Raw genomic sequence first — 21,010 nt, forward strand, 5'->3', positions numbered from 1 at the left:
TTGACTAAAAAGAGTAAAGGGGGAAATACCATTCAACACCATTTTCTGGAAAGTAAACTCAAAGGACCATAATCCTCATTTTTAAGAAAGTATTGAAGCACCGTTATAGGGAAATGTAGAAAAAAATGACTCCTTAGCTAAACTTGTTCATATTTCAGTAAATGTTTTGAGTATTTTTTCTCAGACCTAGACAACCTTAGGGTTTACATGGGAAGAGATTTCATCAGCTCAAATAGAGAATGGACTGAGAGAGGGGAAGAGTTTCAAAATGGGAATAGAAAAGACAAAACCAAACCAAACATAGAAAAGCAGGTCTGTCGTTTCCTTGGGAAATCCTTTTACTGGGAAATAATTGTCTTTCTGCCTATAGTCAAGAAGACAAGGTAATAGGCTCACGCCTCTCCACATCGAGAAGGGAGAAAGCAGAGACCACACTGAGAGTAAGAACAGGCTGATTTTGAGAGAAACTCTGAGCAGACACAGGTGGCCACGGTCTGGAATGAGGCAGTGGTCTGAGTGGGACCAGCAGCTCTCTAGGTGTTCCAGTGTCTCATCCCATCCTCTGAGTGTTGGCTGCTCTGGGTTTGGGGCCGCCTGTGCCATGATCTCTCTACTTCCTTTCTGGTGAGCTTATCTACTCCATGACCTCAACCCATCTATGTATATTGTATAGGCTAATATGTCCCACATGTATTTTTCCAAACCTGACATCCCCCTGAGCTCCAGATTCGTTTTTCTGGCTACCTGCATGACAGTTCCTCTTGGGTATCTAATAGGCATCTCAGATTTTACATGACACGCCTTCCCAGCCCCTCGAGTCTCCCTGCAGACACCCCCAGATTAATAAATAGCACGACCATCAGCCAGGGTGTTCAAATCCAAACTTGAGCCTAGATTATTTTCGTCATTTCCCGTTCCTCACCTCTGGTCCATAAAGCAGATCCTGTAGACTCATCCAGTTCATCTGAAATCTGTCTGCATCTCTTCATTTCCTGCACCAACACTGCAGTTCAAGCCCCCATTGTCTCTCTGGGCTGCTACAGTGATCTCTTAACTGGTCTTTCAGCTTCAACTGTCCTCATCCTCTACATTCTTCAAAGCAGCCAGAGTCAGAGTAACTTGGCTTCACCTTCAGAGAGCTATATTCTACTTGATATTCAATATCACAAATTGACCTTCAGCCTGGACCTTATATTTTTCAGTCCTTCTATTGAGGTAATTTGGGGTTTGGGGTACCATGTTACCTTAATGGAAGAAAGAGTACAGTAGAAACACCTACATGTGCACGTGTTGTAAGGGCAGTCTGCATGTCCAGCATGGTGACTAGGGAGTCACCCCTATGTTTGTGTGCAGGCCAGCCTGAGGCTCAGTTACCATTATCACTGTTGCTCAGGGTGAGCTTGTGAAAGAGGGACCCTGCCAAGCTGGCTTCTGGGGTCTCCATCTTGCTTCCCAGAATCAACAAACACTAACATTTACATATTTTAGTGAACTCAGAGTTTTCAGGTAAAGTTGAAGGACCCTTTACTTTAATCCCTGTCCCATCCCATTCCTCCAGAAGCAACGCTACTGTGATTTTTATACCGTGTTTTTATACTCCTGCTATTCACAGGCACCCGCATTCAGCAGGGCCTCACCTCACCACCCCCCATATACCCACATTGTTTATAAGGGGAAGATGGATTTTGCACTTTCCAGGGCCCCATGGAATGCCTTCTCCCTCCCTCTGTGGAGATCCTGAGCTGCATGTGGGTGTGGCATGGGTGGGTGGAGAGCCTCCTGGATACCTGTTTTACAAAGTGAGCGATTTGCACACAGGAACCAAGGAGAGACCTTTATTTCTTTAGGAACCAAATAACTTTATTGGAAGAAACGGAAAAAGTGGAAGAAAAAAACTTAAGTGATAACGTAAAGTCCAGGAAAAGAGAGTCCTGCACTTGTTGCAAAAAAAAAAAAAAAACAAAAAACCAAAAACTTAAGCGAACTTCTCTGCAAGGGCAGTATTGCCGTCTGCATGGCAGGCACGGTGACCAGGGCTCTGGTCACCCCGTGGCTCTGGGGAAGTCCAGTCCAGGCTCAGTTCTTGTCGCTGTCGCCCAGGGTGAGATTGTCAAAGAGGGACCCTGCCAGGTCAACATCCGGGGCCTCCATCATGCTCAGGGTGGTGACATGACCCTCCAGCTCTCTGATGAACGCCACCTGCTGGCTGAGGTAGTGAGTTGCCAGGAAGTGGCACAGGCGGTGGTCGCTCCTGTAGGTGGCCAGCTGGTACAGGTGGAGCAGGCTCTGGTACACGCACTTCTCCAAGAACAAGGCGCACTTCATGGCCTTGAGGCCGCTCTTCCAGTTGTCACTGACTGGGTTCCCGATGTCGTGGAAGTCGAGGCGGCCCCTGCGGTTGTTCTGCAGGCATATCAGGTTCCAGACCCGCGAGCTGTGGTCGCCGGAGCGGTACACAAAGAACCAGGTGAAGTACCTGACGGCCACGTCGCCATCGCGGCGGAGGTAAAAGGCCACGTCCAGGCAGAACATGGAGGCGTGGAACTCCAGGGTGACATGGCTGTTGACGGCGGCCTCGCAGTCGGGGTGGTAGTTCTGGCGCCCCTGCGAGGGCGGTGCTTGCTCCATGGTGGACGGCTCGGGCATCGTGGCGGGCGTGAAGGCCAAGGTGAAGGCGAAGCCGCGGGGCCTGCGGTCGCTGCCTCGGAGCTCTCCCGTGTGGTCGAAGAGGGCGGCCGCTCTGGGACAGACCGGAAATGGGGTCCGTTACGGGAGGTAGGCGGTGGGCTTGCGGTTCTGTTACCGGAAGTGGTCGCGTGGGGTGGGCGGGGCAGAAACGCTGCACCCACGTTCCCTCACAGCCTGGGTGAGACAGGGTGACTTTGACCTGCGCACCTGGTATCTATTAAGTTTTTAACTTTGCAAAAATACTTGTTTCCAAGGACTTTCTCTTGTTCTCTAATTGCACCCTCTTGTAGCACCCTGTTCTCATTTTATAAACCCAGTGTCTTCCTTAAAATTCTGAGAATATGAATTTGTAATTTTTGGTACTGTTCTCTTCCGTTTCCTGTATTATAGTTGTTTTTTTCTCCAGAAATAGTTCTGTTTGTTCATCATGATCTTCTCTTTGACTCTCCTCAAATATCTGGCAAACATGTGTCCATTCGTATCTGGGAGTAAAGGAGTCATGTGATCAGCCAAGGTAACTAGCATGGATCTGATCTACAGTTGGGACGCCCATTTCATAAGAGTCTTCTCCTCTGAATGGAGGGGCTCAGTGTGTCAGTTAGGGAGTCTTTTCTATTTGGGGTACATGGTGTGGAGCTTGTAGGTAAGATAGGGAGCATCCCAAGTGCCAATAAGCTTGGCATCTTCTGACATTAGAAGACTTTCGTGTATCTCTTCTGTAATAGATTGTGTCGTTCTGTTTTGTTTCTTCCTCTTCTGCTGAGCGGGTCTGCGGTTATCTGAAACCTGCTCTCGTATGGGTTCCCTTCCTGAGCCTTAGAATGACATAAGGAGACTATCACCCCATCGCCTGCACCACCACTGTGCACTGGATCTTGGTCAGAACAAAAAATAAAGATGTACTGTCTTAGGCCAGCAAGACTTGGGATATTTGTGACAGAAGTTAGCCTACCCTGACTAGTTCCCCAAAGGAAGTTCTGGATGACTACAGGTTATAAGCCGTTGTAAGCTTATAGCATTTCCTCTTGGTGCAAATGCAGATCCCAAAGTTAAACAGTCTAGATAGAGCCGAATCATCATGCTCTTATTTCTTTTGCTAAATTCACCAATAATATATATCAGTCCTGCTCCCTTTTTCCCTCCTGGAGAGTGGAATGAAAAATCCCTCAAAGACCCATGAAGCACAAGGAGTAAGTTTTTCCATTTCCCTCAGTGCTGGGGAACAAACCCAGGCTGGTCCTCAGGTGCCCGGCCTTAAGCCGACAACAGGAGGCATAAGGGGTGGGACTGGGACTGGCTGACCCCTGAACCAATCAGCTGTGGTGAGCGAGATGTGGGTCACGTAGGAATGGGGGCGCCCCCGGAACCACAGAACTGGAGGATGTGTTTGTGTGGGGCAGCTCCCCCGAAGAGGAGGATACTGGTCCAGAGCTGGCAGCGGAGCTCGGGAGATGGTCCAGGGATTGTCCCAGTTAGCCTTCCGTGTTGGAGTGTGAGGGCTGTAGACTGGAGGGAGTCCCAGACCTGTGTGTGTCTCCTCCACCACACAGCACGCCGGGCGCTTAGCACCTCATTTGCTGAGCAGTTCCTCGCCTTTGGAAAAGAGGAGAGAGAGAGAAAGGAGCAACAACAGTGGGCTCAGAAAGGCCTGGAACAACCAGTTTGAGACATCTGTGGGGGTGGAAGATGGCTTCAGCTCCCAGACGCAGCCTCTGGAGTCCCTGGGGCAGGGTTGCCTGGCAGTGCTCTCCATGAAGGCCAGGGTTCGGGAGCCTGGCCGCAGTGAGCACCAGTTAACCAAGGGGACCAGGGCGCCAGTCCCAGTGAAAGATTTGATGAGTCCTCACCAGACCCGGTGATTCCCTGCCTTCTCACTAATCCTCGCCATTCCGTGAGGGAGGATTGTTTTTATCATCTCCCGCACGAGGAAACTGAAGTCTGCGATATAAACTTCTTGTGCAAGACGATGTGGAAACTGGAGTAAAGTCAGATCTGACTCTCAGCTACACCCCTAGTGACCTCAGTCAATAAAATGGGGTATACACAGGACACTGTGTCATGTGGTTTCTTGAGGCCTCTCCCAGGTTTACATAATGAGAGAACAAAGAGGTGCAGACAGACGGCTTTCTGATTCTGTAGCAGCTCAGTTACCCCCCTGCCCCCCTTCTCGGCACAGTCCTGACCTTCAGCGAGGCCAGCTTTCCCGTACCCAGCCATACAGGACAGTCTCTTCTTGCTCAGCTTCTACTAGGAAAGAAGCTTAAGTAAATTTTTTAAAATTTATGAAGGACCACAGTTTGAGAGGGAACAAAACTTTTCCTCAGCAGGCCGCCAAGCCCCTGAGCACGGCCGGGACGAGGGCGTTGAAGCTGGGCATCACTCCTGTCCTGTGCCTCCTGGCCAACCCCTCCAGCTGGGTTGTTCGTGATTTACATTCTGCTGGTCTTATGGATAGGTGACATTTCCTCTTCAGTTTGTGATCTCTCATCCTCTTTCAATGGGGGTCATCAATATTTCATCCTAGGGTTAGAACAGAGACCTGGGTTGCCTTTCCACATAGACTACAATCAGTTTTCTAGAGAATTAGTGAGCACCTCTCTCCCAAACTCCTGTCCCTTGGTCGATTCTCCACATAACCATTGACACGTGTGTATGCTTCTTTGCAACCAGAGTGTACTTTGTGAGGTCTTATGAAGATCACCACCCGTCTCCCTCTCTCCACAGTGTGATGCACGTAAATCCGCCAAAATTGCTTACTGGTTCTGTGTACCTCTTTGGGGTAACTAAACCACACTTCTCCAATGTGGACCCTAATGCTTCACACCTGATTTTTTAATCTGGGGGGGGAGCAAGGAGGGGTAGGGCTGAGAGGTCAGAAAACCACCCATGTTGTGCATTTAGTGGCCAGCAGTGGACTCAGACCCATTTCTTATAGAAACGAGCGCAAAGAGCAGTGGGGATCATCACTGGTCCTCAGTGCTTTCCTGACCGTTACTTTGTGATTGAGCACGTGTTGTTCAAAAATCCAATACCTCAGTTGTACTTCTTAATCCCGAAGGAGTTTTAATGATTCCTCTGTCCCATGAGGCCAGAGACTGTGACTCCCTTGTGGAGCCTTCTAGTCTAGCTGTGGTCCTGTGATTACTGACTGCTTCTCAGATGCTCCGTTTGACCCAAGGAGGGGTGAGGAAGAACCACTACAGGAGGAAGGTAAACAACACAAGTCTTGGGGGTGGGCTCAGCCTCTCAGTAGTGATGCTATTGTCCAGAAATGCCTGGGGCCCTCACCTGGGCCATACTGCTTGAGGCAGCCCTCACAGACATTTCCCCTTTGGGAGCCAGTATTGTGATTGGACCCGCCCCCACCACCACCACCACCTTGCGGTTCGTATTATGATTGCAAGATGCAGTTCAGTGACAACCACCAGGGAACTTTGAAAAAAAAACATGGTTTATGACTCACAGGTCCTGGAGGACACATGGCACGCGTGGAGCCACACAGCGAGGTCATGGGTAAAACGAGAGTACGTGTGTAGGCCTGGGGTCCTATATTGGGGTCTAGCATGGGATGCCTGGGGTTTCCCAGGTTCAGTCTTTATTGGTGAATTTAAAACATGAGCGGGAATGAAAATGCCAGAAGGGAAAAACAAGTGGTCAGATGGTCAGTTCCCTAAGTGGACCAGAGATCTCCGAAACAAAGGAAGCTTCTGGGGCGGGGCCGCCTGGCTCTTCCTCTAGTCCTGTAGCTGGCAGTGTGTTTATTCAAGGTAGCTGTCTTTGATGTGGGTGCCTAGGCAATCCGAAGCTTAAGGTCAGGCACTTGCATTACAGGAAAAAAATAAAATAGAAAAAAATCCTTAGTCAGCTGCTTACAGGACAGTCGCCCCTGTGATGCTGAAGCATCCGAGTTAGTGGTGAGGACGTTAACAGCCTTCAGTCATTTGTAGGCGGAGAGCTGTCTGGTTTGGAGCGCACACCGTGGCCTTCTTCTGTGGGGAAATACAATACAGTGCTGTCCTGCTGTCGGCAGGGGACAAACTCACAGTCTGACGAGCCTCTTGGTATAGGGTAGGGTCAGCCGGCAAGGAGCTAGCAAGTTCTGCAAAATCATATCATAGTAGGTTGTCCCCCGATGCCATCGGGGCAATGCGTTTATTCCACTGTTTCTGGAAAGTCTGAATCTGCATGGCAGCGTTCCGCAGTATAAACTGGGAAGTCGGGCCACCTGGGTGAGCAGCTAGGTCTCCAACTCGTGCCAAGGCCCAGGGGTGTCATCTCTGGTATAGGACACATAGGCATCTCCAGTGGTGAACTCTTGGGCTGGGGTGGTATTGTCTGGAATGGTATCCTCTCCAGCAGTGAGTCTGTCTCACTCAGAGGTGAGGTCCTCTGGAGTGGTGGCCACCCAGGGGCGGGTGCATGCTCGCACGTGGCTATGCAGTTGGGGTATTGATCATGGGCTGGGCATAGGCTAACCTGATATAACTTAGAGGCTTCCCCGAGGACCGAGCTGCACATCTGACGCCTGCTGCTAGTGGAACAAATTGTTAAGAGCTCTCTGGGGTCATCAGGGGCACATTTAGCAACAGAGTGGGTTGCTGTCCTTTGCGTCCCGGAGGAGGAGCTCATCCAAGCACATAACGATTCTGGGCACATTTATATCCCAGGCTACGGGAGATCTTATGGATGCTACTTAGGCATTCCTGGGCTCAACCCGTGAGGGCAATCAGTGGACAAATCCTGGGAGCACAGTCCCTGTACCCAGGTGGGTTTTATGTACGAGCCATCATAGGGCCAGTTAGCTTGTAGCACTGTTTGATGTTGAAATTGGGCAAGTGTCATTTAGACACTGCTTCCAGGGGCCCCTTGCCTATAAAGGGATGCGATCCCTTTGCCGCTCAGACTCAGTGGCACACTAGCCTGAGCCCTTCCAACAGGGCTCGCCAGCATTCCCTGCTTTTCCACCCTGTGGTGCTACTGTGGGCCGGAGCAGTGTTTTTACAGCAGTATATCTGGGTGAGGGCTAGGCCCAAGGGCTCTACCAGCAACCCTATCACCCAGGCGGTACAAAGCAATAAGAATAGCCGTCACCAGATGGAGCGCTGACGTTTGAAGGAGCTTGGGTCAGGGTCCTTCTGGATGAGCTATCTGTGTGTATTGCTTAATGGCTGAGCGCGGTTGCTTGGTGGGGGAAAGTACAGGGTTGCCTTGTCTGGCGTGGGGTCAGGCCACGACTCGTAGCTTGCTCGGCATGTTCTCATCCCCCAATGTGGCCTGTGTCCACCAAGCAGAGTTCCTTTCCCTCTTTCAGACCCCCAAAGTGCGCCACTGGTTGGTCCCGGGGCGATGGCTGGTACTTCCTCTAAGTTAGGTGGGGCATTCAGTTTCATTAGGCAACTCTTGTAGCCACTGTATTTGGTGAGAGTGGCCGGTGTGGAGGTGGCTGCTTTTGGAGAGTCGTCACCGTTGGCAGGATCTCCAAAGAGATGATCTCGCACTGACTTGGTGGGCTTGTGGCCTGTGGGGCATTCAGTGGTGAGGGGACCATATTGGACTCTCTGCCCTCGGTCGGGCTATATCAGAGGGAAACAGATGGTCAGATGATTAAAAAGAAATTTATAGCAGCACAGGGAAGTGGAGTCAGAGGTCAAAATTTAAAGGGCATCGTGCTAGAGTGTGAAAGCTCGAGACCTGCCAGAAATGACCCGAAGTGGCATTTTGGAGGGTGTGTGATAATTGTGTACTAATTGGTATGAGGGGTATAAAGGCTCAGGGGGTGAGAATTAAGCAAGATGAGGGCCTGCGGCAAGAGTTCCCTCCATTTCGAGAACCACTTGCTTGAAAATCATTTAAGTAGTGTCTCTTTAAGAAGGTCATTAAGATGCTTGATGAGGCCAGCCACCTGGGGTGGGAACCTAGGTGGAAGTTTGGAAGAATGCTGGGTGAGAGAGCCCACTGTTGAATCTCCTGAGAGGTAAAGTGGGCGCCCTGGTCAGAGTCAGCAATGGTTGGCGATCTGAAGGGAACAGCAGTGAGGGTAGTAAGGAAAGAGATTACCTGTTTTGGGGAGGAATTGTGGGTGGAGTTCACCAAGAGAAGCCTCGTGTCAAGTATCCGTGACGGTGATGGGTTATCTGGAAGCCCCAGCAGAGCGGGAGTACGGTCGGTCTCCCCGGGGGAGCGGGTCCCCGTTGTTTGGCTTGGGTGCAGAGAACGCGCTCATCTATCACCACCTTGGCTGCCGCCGAGGAGGGGGGCGTCCCCTCGCACGAGCACGAGTTGTTAAGGCACGAATTCCCCGATGACCCGAGGTTGTGCGGGTCCCTTTCACAGCTGGGGAGAAGGGTCGGTACCCTGAGGCATCTACGGGGCCGAGAGTGGAGGGCTGAGTGAGGGGGTCTGACCGCAGTATTCCTAAAAGTGGCCTCAGGTGTGGAGCGGTTAGCGTGAGCAGAAACGTGAGAATTGATGAGAGGGGGTGGGGATTCTCCTAGTTCCTTGCGTACCTTGGAGCCCCAGATGGCCTTGCCTCGTATGAGAAAAGTGTCCCTTAGCCATTGGCCAGAGCAAACTGCAAGGCTGTTAGCAACAGCCCAGGAGTCTGTGAAAGGCCCTTTTTGGTGGCCTCCTTAAGGGCTGAACAGCTACAGGTTCTGCCAGTTGGGCTGAGCCAGGAGTGTCCCCCTCGAGCAGAAAGGTGCCCGAGGCCGGGTGGATGACGCAGCCCTCCAGCGAGCTGCGTGGCATGCAGTGACGGCAGCGCCCTTGGAGAAGAGCGCTAACTCCCTGTCCATTTCAGACAGTTGGTCCCAAGGGGCTCCCCAAGTAGCCACAGGAGGAGAAAGCGGGGTGGGGTGGGGGTGGGGGCTGTCCCTTCTCGAGGCTCTCCGGCAAGGGGCTGAGCATGGGGGAAAGCACATCCTCCTGTCACGTGGAAAGGCCTTTGACCTCAGCTTTAGCCCTCCCCTGAAGGAACCGTTTCCCTGTGAGCAAGGAGGCATCAGTGGCCGTGCTGAGCTTTTCTCTTAAGAGGCATCTCTAACCCAGGGCACTTGAGGAACTTGTGTTCAGAGTGATACCAGGTGCGGGCTGGCTAGGGGCTCAGTTCCTAAAAGAGCCCAAGAGGCTTAAGGTGCTTAAGTCCTGGTGGCAGAGGTTGTGTGTGGTTGCAGGGCCGTTTCAGTATCCCACTGGGAAGCACGTAAATGTATAATCTGCCCCCTTCAAAAGTGAAAGCAAATGGAGCCTGGGATTCCTCCAAGCTGGGAACAGACTAGAACATGTTAGTAGGTCAGTGAACACAGAGGACGCTCCTTGGGCCGACTGTACATCCTCAGTCAGTTCTATATTATTAGGAATTGGAGCCTTACTGGGGAACCTGAGCCACTGAGGTTTTGATGGTCAACGGTGAGGTGCCTTTGGTTGCTGGCTGGCTTAAGTACTGGCCAGATGGGGCTACTGAACGGGGAGATGGTGGCTTCATGACTCCAGTCTCAAGCATATCTTTATTGACAGGGCGTAGGCCTTCAGTGGCCTGTTTAAGTCGCTGCTGGGGAATGTTGACCATCTTGACCAGGGGAGGAAGAGTCCCTGGCGTCCATTTGGAGAGTCCCACCAGGAAGGCCAAGAACTTGGGCTTATTCCATGTGGCACGGTGTTGTGTCAGTACCTCCATGCCTATAATAGGAAAGAACGAGCTGGGGGGCCACCACCAGAGGAAGCCATTTGAGGGGAAGGGTCCCAGTCGTGATATGCGAATAGGTTTGTGAAGCTTTGATTGTCTTACCAGCAATGCCCTGTAGGTAAAAGGGGATACAGAGGGATTGCCTAGACTGACAGTGACTTGGGTCCCCATGTCTAGTAGGGCCAAAAAGGACTGTGCATTTTTATTGTCCTAATGGGCCACCAGAGTGGTACAGGGGTAATTGTTCCCAGGTGGTGGGACAAGCCCCTGGGAGCGGCTGATTTCCTAGGGTCGGAGCTTAAGTGGCTGCCAGTCCTGGAGGTTAGGGAAGGGGGCAGAGGGGGTAGCGGGGACGGGCTTGGGGCTAGAGGATGGATGGCGGAAGAGGGCCGTAGCTGGGAGAATGTGAGTTTCGGGGCCTGGAGTTTAGAGAGTGGCTGTCCTGAGGTTAAGTAGCCAGGAACCCCAGGTTTTCCTAACTCCCAGTAGAGGTTTTGCCTGTGTATTCCCATAAGGGACACAATTAAACCAGAGGTTTATTAGGAAGGGAGTGGGGAACCCTTTCCATTGAGGGAAATTTGTTCGAGGGAGACCTTTCTGGAGCAGTGGTGATGGAGGGCCTTGAGTGTGACGTATTGGGGCATCTGGGCAGCAATCTCCTCTGTGTCTGGCAGCCATGTCAGTGCCCTCCAGTTGCCTGATGGATGGTTTCAGGAATCCCCTCGAAATGTAGTAGGGCTGCCCTGTAGTTAGGGGGGCGCCTTGTAAAAAGAATTCTCTGGACTTAGGGTCAGATGGGGCCTATTCAGGGCTGGAAATTCAGGGAGTCATTTGGGTCACTGTGGTGATGGAAATGACAAAGCCATTGGATCATGCCACTTTTGCACAGCAGGAGGCATGGAGGACCCTCGTGTACATCAATGGTCAATTAAGGCCTTTTTAATTAGTGGTCTGCCTGTCTCATTAGACCGTATGGCCTTGATCACGGCTGCTCTGGGGAGCTCATTGAATTATTATGGCAGCAGTGACATTTTGGCATGGATACCGCAGGCAACACACGACAGAGGCAATACGCAAAAGCACGTAGCAGCATGGCAGACCTGCGGCAAGCGGTGTTCCGTTCCCAGGTGGTGTTCCCCACCTGTGTTGGTCAGCTCGTAAGCCAGTCGCAGCTAACGGGTATTCCTCTTGATTAACTGCACAGGCAGTCGTGCGATCCTGCCAACAAGGCCAATTGTTTTGTGCTGGTCTCAACCTACCAATAGTGATCTATTGGCTAGAAAAGCCTAGGGGCACTCACCTGGGCCTGAGGTGGGCCCTCACAGACATTTCCCCTTTCAGAGCCAGTGTTGTGATTGGACCCGCCCTTGTGGTTCTTATGATGGCAACAACCATCAGGGAACTTTGGAAAAACAAAAAAGAAAACCAAGGGTTATTACTCACAAATCCTGAAGGATACATGGTACACCTGGGGCTACCCAGCGAGGTTGCGGCAGAAAGGTAGTGGGCCTGGGGTTCTGTCTTTAGTGGAGTCTAGGATGGGGCGCCTAGGGTTTCACAGGCTCACTCTTTGTTGGCGAATTTAAAACATAAGGGTGGGAATTAAAACTCAGGAAGGGAAAAACAAGTGGTCAAATGGTGAGTTGTCTAAGTCGACCAGAGATCTGCGAAACAAAGGAAGCTTCTGGGGCGGGGCCGCCTGGCCCTTCCTCTAGTCCTGTAGCAGGCAGTGTGTTTATTCAAGATAGCTGTCTTTGAAGTGGGTGCCTAGGCAATCCGAAGCTTAAAGGTTCCCTTTTGTCCACACCCTCTCCAACATTTGTCATTTCTGTGCTTTTTGACGACAGCCATTCTGACAGGCGTGAGGTGATAGCTCATTGTGGTTTTGATTTGCATTTTCCTGATGATTAGCGATGTTGAGCATCTTTTCAAGGGCCTGTCTACCATCTCCACCGCAAGTTACTTTATAAAAGAAACAGACTGTACTTATTCTGTAAAGAAATAAAGCCAGGGCTTCCCTGGTGGCGCAGTGGTTGAGAGTCCGCCTGCCGATGCGGGGGACACGGGTTCGTGCCCCGGTCTGGGAAGATCCCACATGCCGCGGAGCGGTTGGGCCCGTGAGCCATGGCCGCTGAGCCTGCGCGTCTGTTGCCTGTGCTCCGCAACGGGAGAGGCCACAACAGTGAGAGGCCCGTGTACCGCAAAAAAAAAAAAAAAGAGGCACAACCTATTATATATAAAATAAGCTACAGGGATATATTGTAAAACACATGGAATATAGCCAATATTCTATAACAACTATAAATGGAGCATAACCTTTAAAAACTGTGAATCACTACATTGTACACCTGCAACTTAGGTAATATTGTATATCAACTATATTTCAATTAAAACAGGGAAAAAAAAGTAGCATGTGGTAGGCAGAATAATGTCCCCCCAAAGATATTTACACCCTAATCCCTGGAATCTGTGAGTATATTACTTTACATGACAAAAGGGAATTTGTCTGTGTGATGAAATTAAGAGCTTTGAAATGGGGAGATTGTCATGGATTACGTGGGTGGGCAAAATCTATTCACATGGGTTCGTAAAAGAGGAGAGATTTTCCCAGTTAATAGTCAGAGGAAGATGTAACTGTGGAAGAATAGTGATAGAGATGGGCATTGCTGACTTTGAAGACTGAGGAAGAGGGATACAAGCCAAGGAATGTTGGAAGCCTCTAGAAGCTGGAAAAGGCAAAGAAACAGATTTTACCCTGGAGCTTCCGGAAGGAATTAAGTCCTGAATCCACCTTAATTTTAGCCCAGTGAGACCTGTGTTAGACTTCGGAGCTACAGAACTATAAGAGAAATGTGTGTGGGATTTTTTGTTTTTTTCCCATGGCACATGTTCCTTGATTTGATTTGATTTGATTTGATTTACAATGTTGTGTTAGTTTCAGGTGTACAGCAAAGTGAATCAGTTGCACATACATCCTTTTCTTTTTAAAGATTCTTTTCCTGTATAGGTCATTACACAGTATTGAATAGAGTTCCCTGTGCTATACAGTAGACCCTTATTAGTTATCTGTTGTATATATAGTAGTGTGTATATGTCAATGCCAGTCTCTCAATTTATCCCTCCCTGCTGGTAACCATAGGTTTGTTTTCTACATCTGTGACTCTGTTTCTCTTTTGTAAATAAGTTATTTGTACCATTTTTTTTTAGGTTCCACATATAAGCGGTATCATATGATATTTGTCTTTCTCTGTCTGACTGACTTCTCTCAGTATGACAGCCTCTAGGTCCATCCATGTTGCTGCAAATGGCATTATTTCATTCTATTTTATGGCTGAGTAATATTCCATTGTACACGTGTACCACATCTTCTTTATCCATTCCTCTGTCGATGGACATTTAGCTTTCTTCCATGTCTTGGCTATTGTAAATAATGCTACAGTCAACATTGGGATGCATATATCTTTTCAAATTATGGTTTTCTCTGGATGTATGCCCAGCGTGGGATTGCTGGATCCTATGGTAGTTCTCTATTTCGTTTCTTAGGGAACCTCCATACTGTTTTCCATAATGGTTGTACCAATTTACATTCCCACCAACAGTGTAGGAGGGTTCTCTTTTCTCCATACCCTCTTGAGCATTTATTGTTTGTACACTTTTTGATGATGGCCATTCTGACTGGTGTGAGGTGATACCTCTTTGTAGTTTTGATTTGCATTTCTCTAATAATTAGTGATGTTGAGCATCTTTTCATGTGCTTTTTGGCCATCTGTATGTTTCTTTGAAGAAATGTCTAGGTCTTGTGCCCATTTTTCTATTAGGTTGTTTGTTTTTTTTGACATTGAGCTGCATGGGCTGTTTATAAATTTTGGAGATTAATCCCATGTCGGTTATTTCATTTTCAAATCTTTTCTCCCTATCTGTGAGTTGTCTTTTCGTTTTGTTTATGGCCTTTTATGTTACCCTTGATTTCAATACTGTACTTCTGACTTATAGATGACATTTCTGTATGTGGAGGCGGTTTTCCATCCTTTTTCAGTGGGAAAGATCAATAGCTCATTGTCAAGGTAAAGAAGAGATTTGGATTGCCTTTCCTTGTTGGACTGAAACTAGTTTTAGGGAAAGGTGTTTGACCCCCTTCTCCCAACCTAGTTTCCCTTGGTCAATTGAACGAATAGCCATTACTCTTTCTATATGCTTATTTCCAACGAGAGTGTACTTTTGTGAGGGCTTCACAGCATTTTATTCCCCCCTCCCCTCTCAACAGTTTGGAACACATAGTAGGTCTCAAATAATTGTTTAGTAGATAAACTACTACTTACTTGGATTAACTAAACCAACACCTCAAATGTGGCCCACAATTGCCCACTGACATTTTTTCTATTATTATTATTTTTTAATCGAAGTACAGTTGATTTACAATGTTGTGTTAATGACAAGTATTGCAAATTACAGGTAAGAATTGTTTTTTCTATTGATGCTGGATTGAGTCAAGGGAATAAATAAATCAGCTCGGTTTCCCTCTTGAGCCAAAAACCAGTTGAGACATAAGACACAAGAATCAAATAGATAAGAGAGAAAAATATCAGCTTTGTCACTCTAAGATTGAATTGTACAATGAAACGGAACATATGGCCATAATGAGTCCCCCAGAACCTCCCTTCCTGACAGCATGTCTGAGAACGCAGCCTCCCACTTGCAGGGGGAAATCATTCCTGGGGAACTTATCACAGGGAGTTTGTGAGAGAGGGTGAATCTTTGGGGTGGCGGGGGACAGAGAGAGAGAGACAGACAGACAGACAGACAGACAGACGGACAGAAGGGGTAAAGCTAAAGAGCCACACTGTGTTAGTTGGGTCTTCTGAGAGGCAGACTCTGAGACACAGGAGTGCAAAAAATTTATTGAGAGGTAAAGTTTTGAAAGATAAAAGAAGGAGAAAGCACAATTGGGCAGGAGAGCCTGAGATCTCAATGCACATTTGACAAAACGTCTGCCAACCCATTGGGGAGCTCCACAGCAAGCACTGTCTATTAAAGGGGTACCACTTTGGGCTGAAATGCCAGGCCTCGGCACTCCTGCTATGTTCAGTCATTGGTTGGGGCTGCCCAAGAAGAAGAACATGGCTTTCAAACTCTGGAGGCTGTCACCTAACTTCACTTGTTGCAACTCACTGTCAAGTTCTTTCTGGAAGGGGGATCCGAGTGGCACCCCTCCAGGGCTGCCACACAGACCTACTGTGTTCCTTTTCCTACTGTCTCTGATTAGAAAAGTTACTCTTTCATCCCTGAAGAGCAATGGACAAGGGAGCAGAGAGGAGCTAGCTGTGTTGCTCCCATGTGTTTCTTTCTCCAGGAATGAAGTGGAAACACAGAAAGAAATACCAGTTAAGGAAAGGTCCTTTACACAAACGTGAGACATAAGAAATAATTCCCTCTGCTTCTTGCAACCAATACCATGTAATCCCAGTTGCCTTCTCAAAAGGTCCTGTTAACTGGAGAGCTTTTTATGTTGCTGAGCCAGAGGTCTGGGGGGGACGCTGCGTAGCAAGATGGAAGAGAAAATAAGTAGGGGTGAGGATGACAAGAATGGAGCCAATGACGCTGGGCACTGTATGGAGGAAGGACAGAGAGAAAATCATTGTATCAAAGAAGGCTAAGAAGGGATTTGGGAGAAGATAAATGTCAGAGATATTAAAGTTGATTACTTTGGGTAGCATGTTATAAATTCCTTCTTGATCTCCACTGTGGAATCTTAAGAAAGTCTGCATTGCCCTCAGATGCTCCTGTGAGTGTGGATTCTTCACAGGATGCTCCATGAGGTATTGACATGTATGCCTGGAGGAATATACCACGCAACAGAACTTAGTAGCTGAGACACAGTCTACCTTAGGTGTGCGTGATGCCAAAACCTATGCCGTCAACTGCTCAGCTTATACTGCTGTTGGTTGGCTTCCAAGGAGGGTGGCAGTGGTTCACAAAGTCAGTGGAACAGCTTAAAAATGATTTTGCCCTGAATATGCCAGAATTGTGGAGTTCCTTCTTGAATGGGCTTGTGTTCCAAAACCCGGGGTGTGGACCCAGAGAGTGGAGACACACTCTTTGTTTTCCGTAGTTGCTCCAGAGTAACTCTGCCTGGTTAGTCAACCCCCAAGAGTTCACGTGACTTGACAAAGAAGATAGCCGTGATCCTCCCTATCGTCGCATTCAGCCGTTACCACGGAGTTTATCCTGGGTCCCCCCTGGAATAGGTGACAGGTGATCAGAAGCAGTCCCTCTGGGCGGAACTACAAGCCCAGACAGCCAAACCAAAAGAAAGAAAATGCAGTCTCTGGTGAAGAGCAACGGAGAGAAGCTAAAAGCACAGACCCTGGATATATAAAATGAATGCCCTCAAATCCTCCCATCACCGCCGTCATTGTTATTACTAAGAACAAGTCAGTTGTAGGAGTCAGAAAAGGTCGGTCTCTGTCCCTTCCTTTTCCCCGAGGCTGCAGTGATGACTGCTCGCCCAGCTTCTGTCCAAAGCCCGCTGCTTCTGGTTCTCTCCGGTCTTCATCTCCTGGCCTCGGTGCCCACTTTTCTCCTTCCGCTGCTAGTCCACTTTCTCCTCTTCCATAGGCCAGCCTTTGGTCTCCTCTTATAATAACCGTGGCAGCACAGAGCACGTAGTGTACTGAACTGCCACAGGCAGAGGCCAAACAAGAATGGGACAAGTATTGACCTCCCCTCTGGTTAGCAAGCACCATGTTTCCTTTTTATTTTATTATATATATATATATATATATATATATATATTATATATATATATATATAAAATTTTTTTTTTAGTGAAGTGTAGTTGATTTACAGTGCTGTGTTAATTTCTGCTGTACAGCCAAGTGATTCAGCTATACATATATATATATATATTTCCTTTTTTTTACATTCTTTTCCATTATGGTTTATTATAGGATATTGAATATAGGTCTCTGTGCTATGCAGTAGGACCTTGTTGTTTATCCATCCTATATATAAAAGCTTACATCTGCCAACCCCAGCCTCCCACTCTATCCCTTCCCCACCGCCTCCCCCTTGGCAACCACCAGTCTGTTTTCTACATCCGTGATTCTCTTTCTGTTTCATAGATAGGTTCATTTGTGTCCTACTTTAGATTCCACATATAAGTGATATCATATGGTATTTGTCTTTCTCTTTCTGACTTACTTCACTTAGTATGACATTCTCTAGTTGCATCCATGATGCTGCAAATGGCATTATTTCATTCTTTTTAATGGCAGAGTAATATTCCAGACATCCTTCTAAAAATGCCTTTTCTGTTTTGATTAGCCAGCATCCCATTTTGTGATTTGCCACCAAGAACCCTGACAAATACAGAGATTATGGAAATTGTTAGATCGTAGAAGATTAGAGCCTGAAAGAGAGGGTGGGGTGTCAGGTAAGAGAAGAGCTAATGGAGAGGAAAGAGATGTTCAGACTGAGTAAGACCAGACGTCTAGGGTCAACTCTGAAATGTTTTACTTGTGAGACTCCCAGAAGGTGTGTCAAATCTAGGGGGAGTTTAGTGAAGGGGCAGTGAGTTCATTTGGGGACTTGTGGAAACTGAGTTTTCTGGTGACATCCAGAAGGAGATGTTTCACAGATGGCTGTGCAAATGTCATAGTCAAGGGAAGCACCTGGGAGTGGGGGCAGAGAGAGAGAGAGAGAGAGAGAGAATATGACTGGCCCATGGATGTGGCTGAATTGGAGGGGAAATATATATTGAACAGGGGTTGAAGAGGCCAACAGCAGAATGCAGGAGGATGGTTAGCTTTATATAGTTCTCTCTCGATAAACCTTAGGTAAACCACGAAAGGACAAGGAAGGTAAGAAAAGAAGGGCACTGTTAAGAACTACGGAATGATCAAGCAGAGCAAGTGCTGAAAAGAGACTAATGGTAACGTGAATTAGTAAGCCAGTGATTCCTTTTGAGAGAGGAGTTTTGGTAGAGTTCCTTAAAGGGGAAAAATGTCTCCCACCTCCTGTGTCGCGTAAATCCACCGCCTCTCCCCTGTCTCCTCTGGGTCTTCTTTCACTAAGTGTATCCCAGTCCACTCCTGAATTTGTAACCTTTCCCACTCTGTTGGCTCCTCTGCAGTAAATGAACATAGCTAAAGTACCCTTTCCACTATTCTCCACTTGTAGAACTCCAGTTCCTCTTTGAAGACTCAGCGTTACCTCCACAGCGGATGTTGCCTAGGACCCAGGTAAGATTTAGACCCCTTTCCTCTCCTGCACTCACAGGGCACCTTGTAAGCCTCCTCGTTTAGCTCTTCCTCAGATAGATTGGTGGTACCTCTCTGTGTGTCCATCTTTTCCACCACGCTTGTGAGCAGGAACTGTGCCCGAGTCATATTATATTCCTAGTGCCAAGCATAGCGCAGAAAACTTCAAAGAATCCAGGATAATTTGTTGAAAGAATTTGGCTAAAAATTCTTGGCTCTTTTAATTGGGCCATTTGGCTAAAAAGAAATTCCAAAGCTGCATGAATGCTCCCTCCTAGGATGTTTTATTTTAGGTTTATTTCTTGGATTACGGTTCTAAAAAATATTTTAAGGTGGAACTTTTACTTCTCCATCAACTTTATAGAAAAATTAAACTTTGGGGAGAAAGAAAATCATGCCCAGGGAATTAGCGCACAGAAAAAAAAGAGACTAGATCTCCTTGTTGCATGTGGCCTAGTGAATATCAGATATAACATGTTGTAAACCAAAAGTAATGTTACCAAAAAATAAACGTTAAAATACAGATTAAAGGGAAGGAGTCTATTCCTCCTCAGGCAAGGCAGCCGCTTTGCATATTAATGAAACTTAAATGACTCACAGTAAGAAAAATGATTGGAATAGATTGCAGTAACTTAAAAATGAGTACACTTTAAACAGCTTGTGTGATGACTATGTGATTATGGAGAATCAAAATGGCTAGTCCCACTCTGATGCTCCCAGGAGAGAGATGACTGCTGGCCCTTAATTAACAAAGCCACATGTGGAGCCCAGGAAGCTGTAGACACAAAGAAAGTTGACAGGTTGACTTTGTGAAATACGCAAAGATGTCAGTCTGGAAGGTGACAACTACAATTCCGGGGCGTGTGAGGGTTAGGGATGTGTATAAAATCTTATAAACATCCAAGCCATTCTAGAATATTCACTGAAAGTGACAAGAAAATGGAAGGAAACGGGAAAAGACAAAGAGCTGCATAAAGACAGGTGAAAAGTTTAAAATATTTGCTGGCTTGAGATGACTTCAGGGCTTGTGGCAAATTACTGTAAAACATGGCTTGGCAAAGATTTCCTGAAACGTTTTAGGCTTTGCCGGCCCCAGGGTCTTTGTTGCAACGTATGCAGCCACAGACAATAGGTAATTGATTGGGTGCGGCAGGGTTCCAGTAAAACTTTGTTTATCAAAACCCTTGGGGACCAGATTTGGCTTGCAGACTGTAGTGTGCCAACCCGTACTCTAAAATCACCAGTTTGTGACAAAACAGCGCATTGCGCAAAAGCTAGTATGTAAATATGTGTGTGTGATCGATAATTGTTGGTTCCATCATTGTTGTTTGGGTTTTTATTGTGCTTGGTATGTTTTTCTTGTGCTTGGTCCGGTACTCACATGAGGGTATGGCTGAGTGAGTTGGTTAAATCGAGGCATCAGTGTTATTTTCCAGCGTCCCAGGCGATTCCAAGGTGCAGCCACCACGTTTAACAAATAGGATGCTGAAGAATGCTACGCAAAATTCAATGTGCCTATTATTCATCACCTGGGGTCCTGTTAAAATGCAGGTTCTGATTCAGTAGGTCTGAGGTAGAGCTTGGGATTTTGCATTTCTAACAAAGTGTCAGATGACACTGACCTGCAGGTCCAGGGACCACATTTTGAGTAGCAAGGTGCTTGCACTGGCTTTCAATACCTGGGATGTCTTGGTCCTGCCCCTGAGACTGATGTAATTGGTCCTGGAGGTGGCCTGGGCATCGAGAGCTCTACAAACTCCCAGGTGGCTCTAAGGTGCGGCAAAGCTTGAGAACCTCTGTGCTCAATCCAGTGCGTGGTGACCTAAATTTTCGTTATGTTATCAGTAGCCCTGTTGGCCATTCTCCCCTTCCAATCCACCCATTCCTGTCCTTTTCAGGTCCAAACCTCCAGAAGATGGGTGGGATCAGGATTAGCTTTTCATCCTTTCAGTCTTTGCCACCTCTGAGGAGTGGACTGTAGTTCAGGATGGAAAGAGGAGGGAGGCTCAGGCCACCTGCGTCGGGGAAGAATAAGCAGAACAGTTGTTCTAGGGGCCGATTTAAAGGGGAGGCTGGTTGAGACAAATGGGGAATTACCACAGAGGGCTGTCACGGCAAAACTCACCTCCAGACTTGGGCCTGAGCTTGGGGCACTGAAAACAGCCATCTACCCTCCTGAAGCCTGGCAGCAAGTGGCAGCCAAGCAGCTGGGAAGGATTTCTCCTTCTTGATATGCAGAATGACACAGGTGGTCGAAAGGCAAGAGAGACCCCTAGTGGCAAAGTATAAAGGTGAAATCCTTTCATCAACAAGTCATAAACACCACAAATGAACTTAGCAGTAAGTGAGTGATAATGATGGTAATGATGATAAATGGTGG

At 47.8% G+C, this 21,010-nt stretch overlaps 1 protein-coding gene across 1 annotated transcript; it reads right to left on the reverse strand.

Annotated features, from left to right (window-relative positions):
* Positions 1-1,881: 1,881 nt before the first annotated feature.
* Positions 1,882-10,255, reverse strand: LOC309798244 (ferritin heavy chain-like; the record flags this gene model as incomplete). The annotated part of the gene is made up of 2 exons (XM_082646489.1): positions 1,882-2,740; positions 10,059-10,255. The coding sequence occupies 2 exons, from the start codon at positions 10,253-10,255 to the stop codon at positions 2,077-2,079; spliced, it is 861 nt and encodes a 286-aa protein (XP_082502615.1). The 3' UTR covers positions 1,882-2,076.
* Between the last annotated feature and the right edge of the window lie 10,755 nt (positions 10,256-21,010).

Source organism: Mesoplodon mirus (assembly GCF_964341445.2).
Source record: "Mesoplodon mirus genome assembly, contig: HAP1_SCAFFOLD_2373, whole genome shotgun sequence".
NCBI classification, from domain to species: Eukaryota; Metazoa; Chordata; class Mammalia; order Artiodactyla; family Ziphiidae; genus Mesoplodon; species Mesoplodon mirus.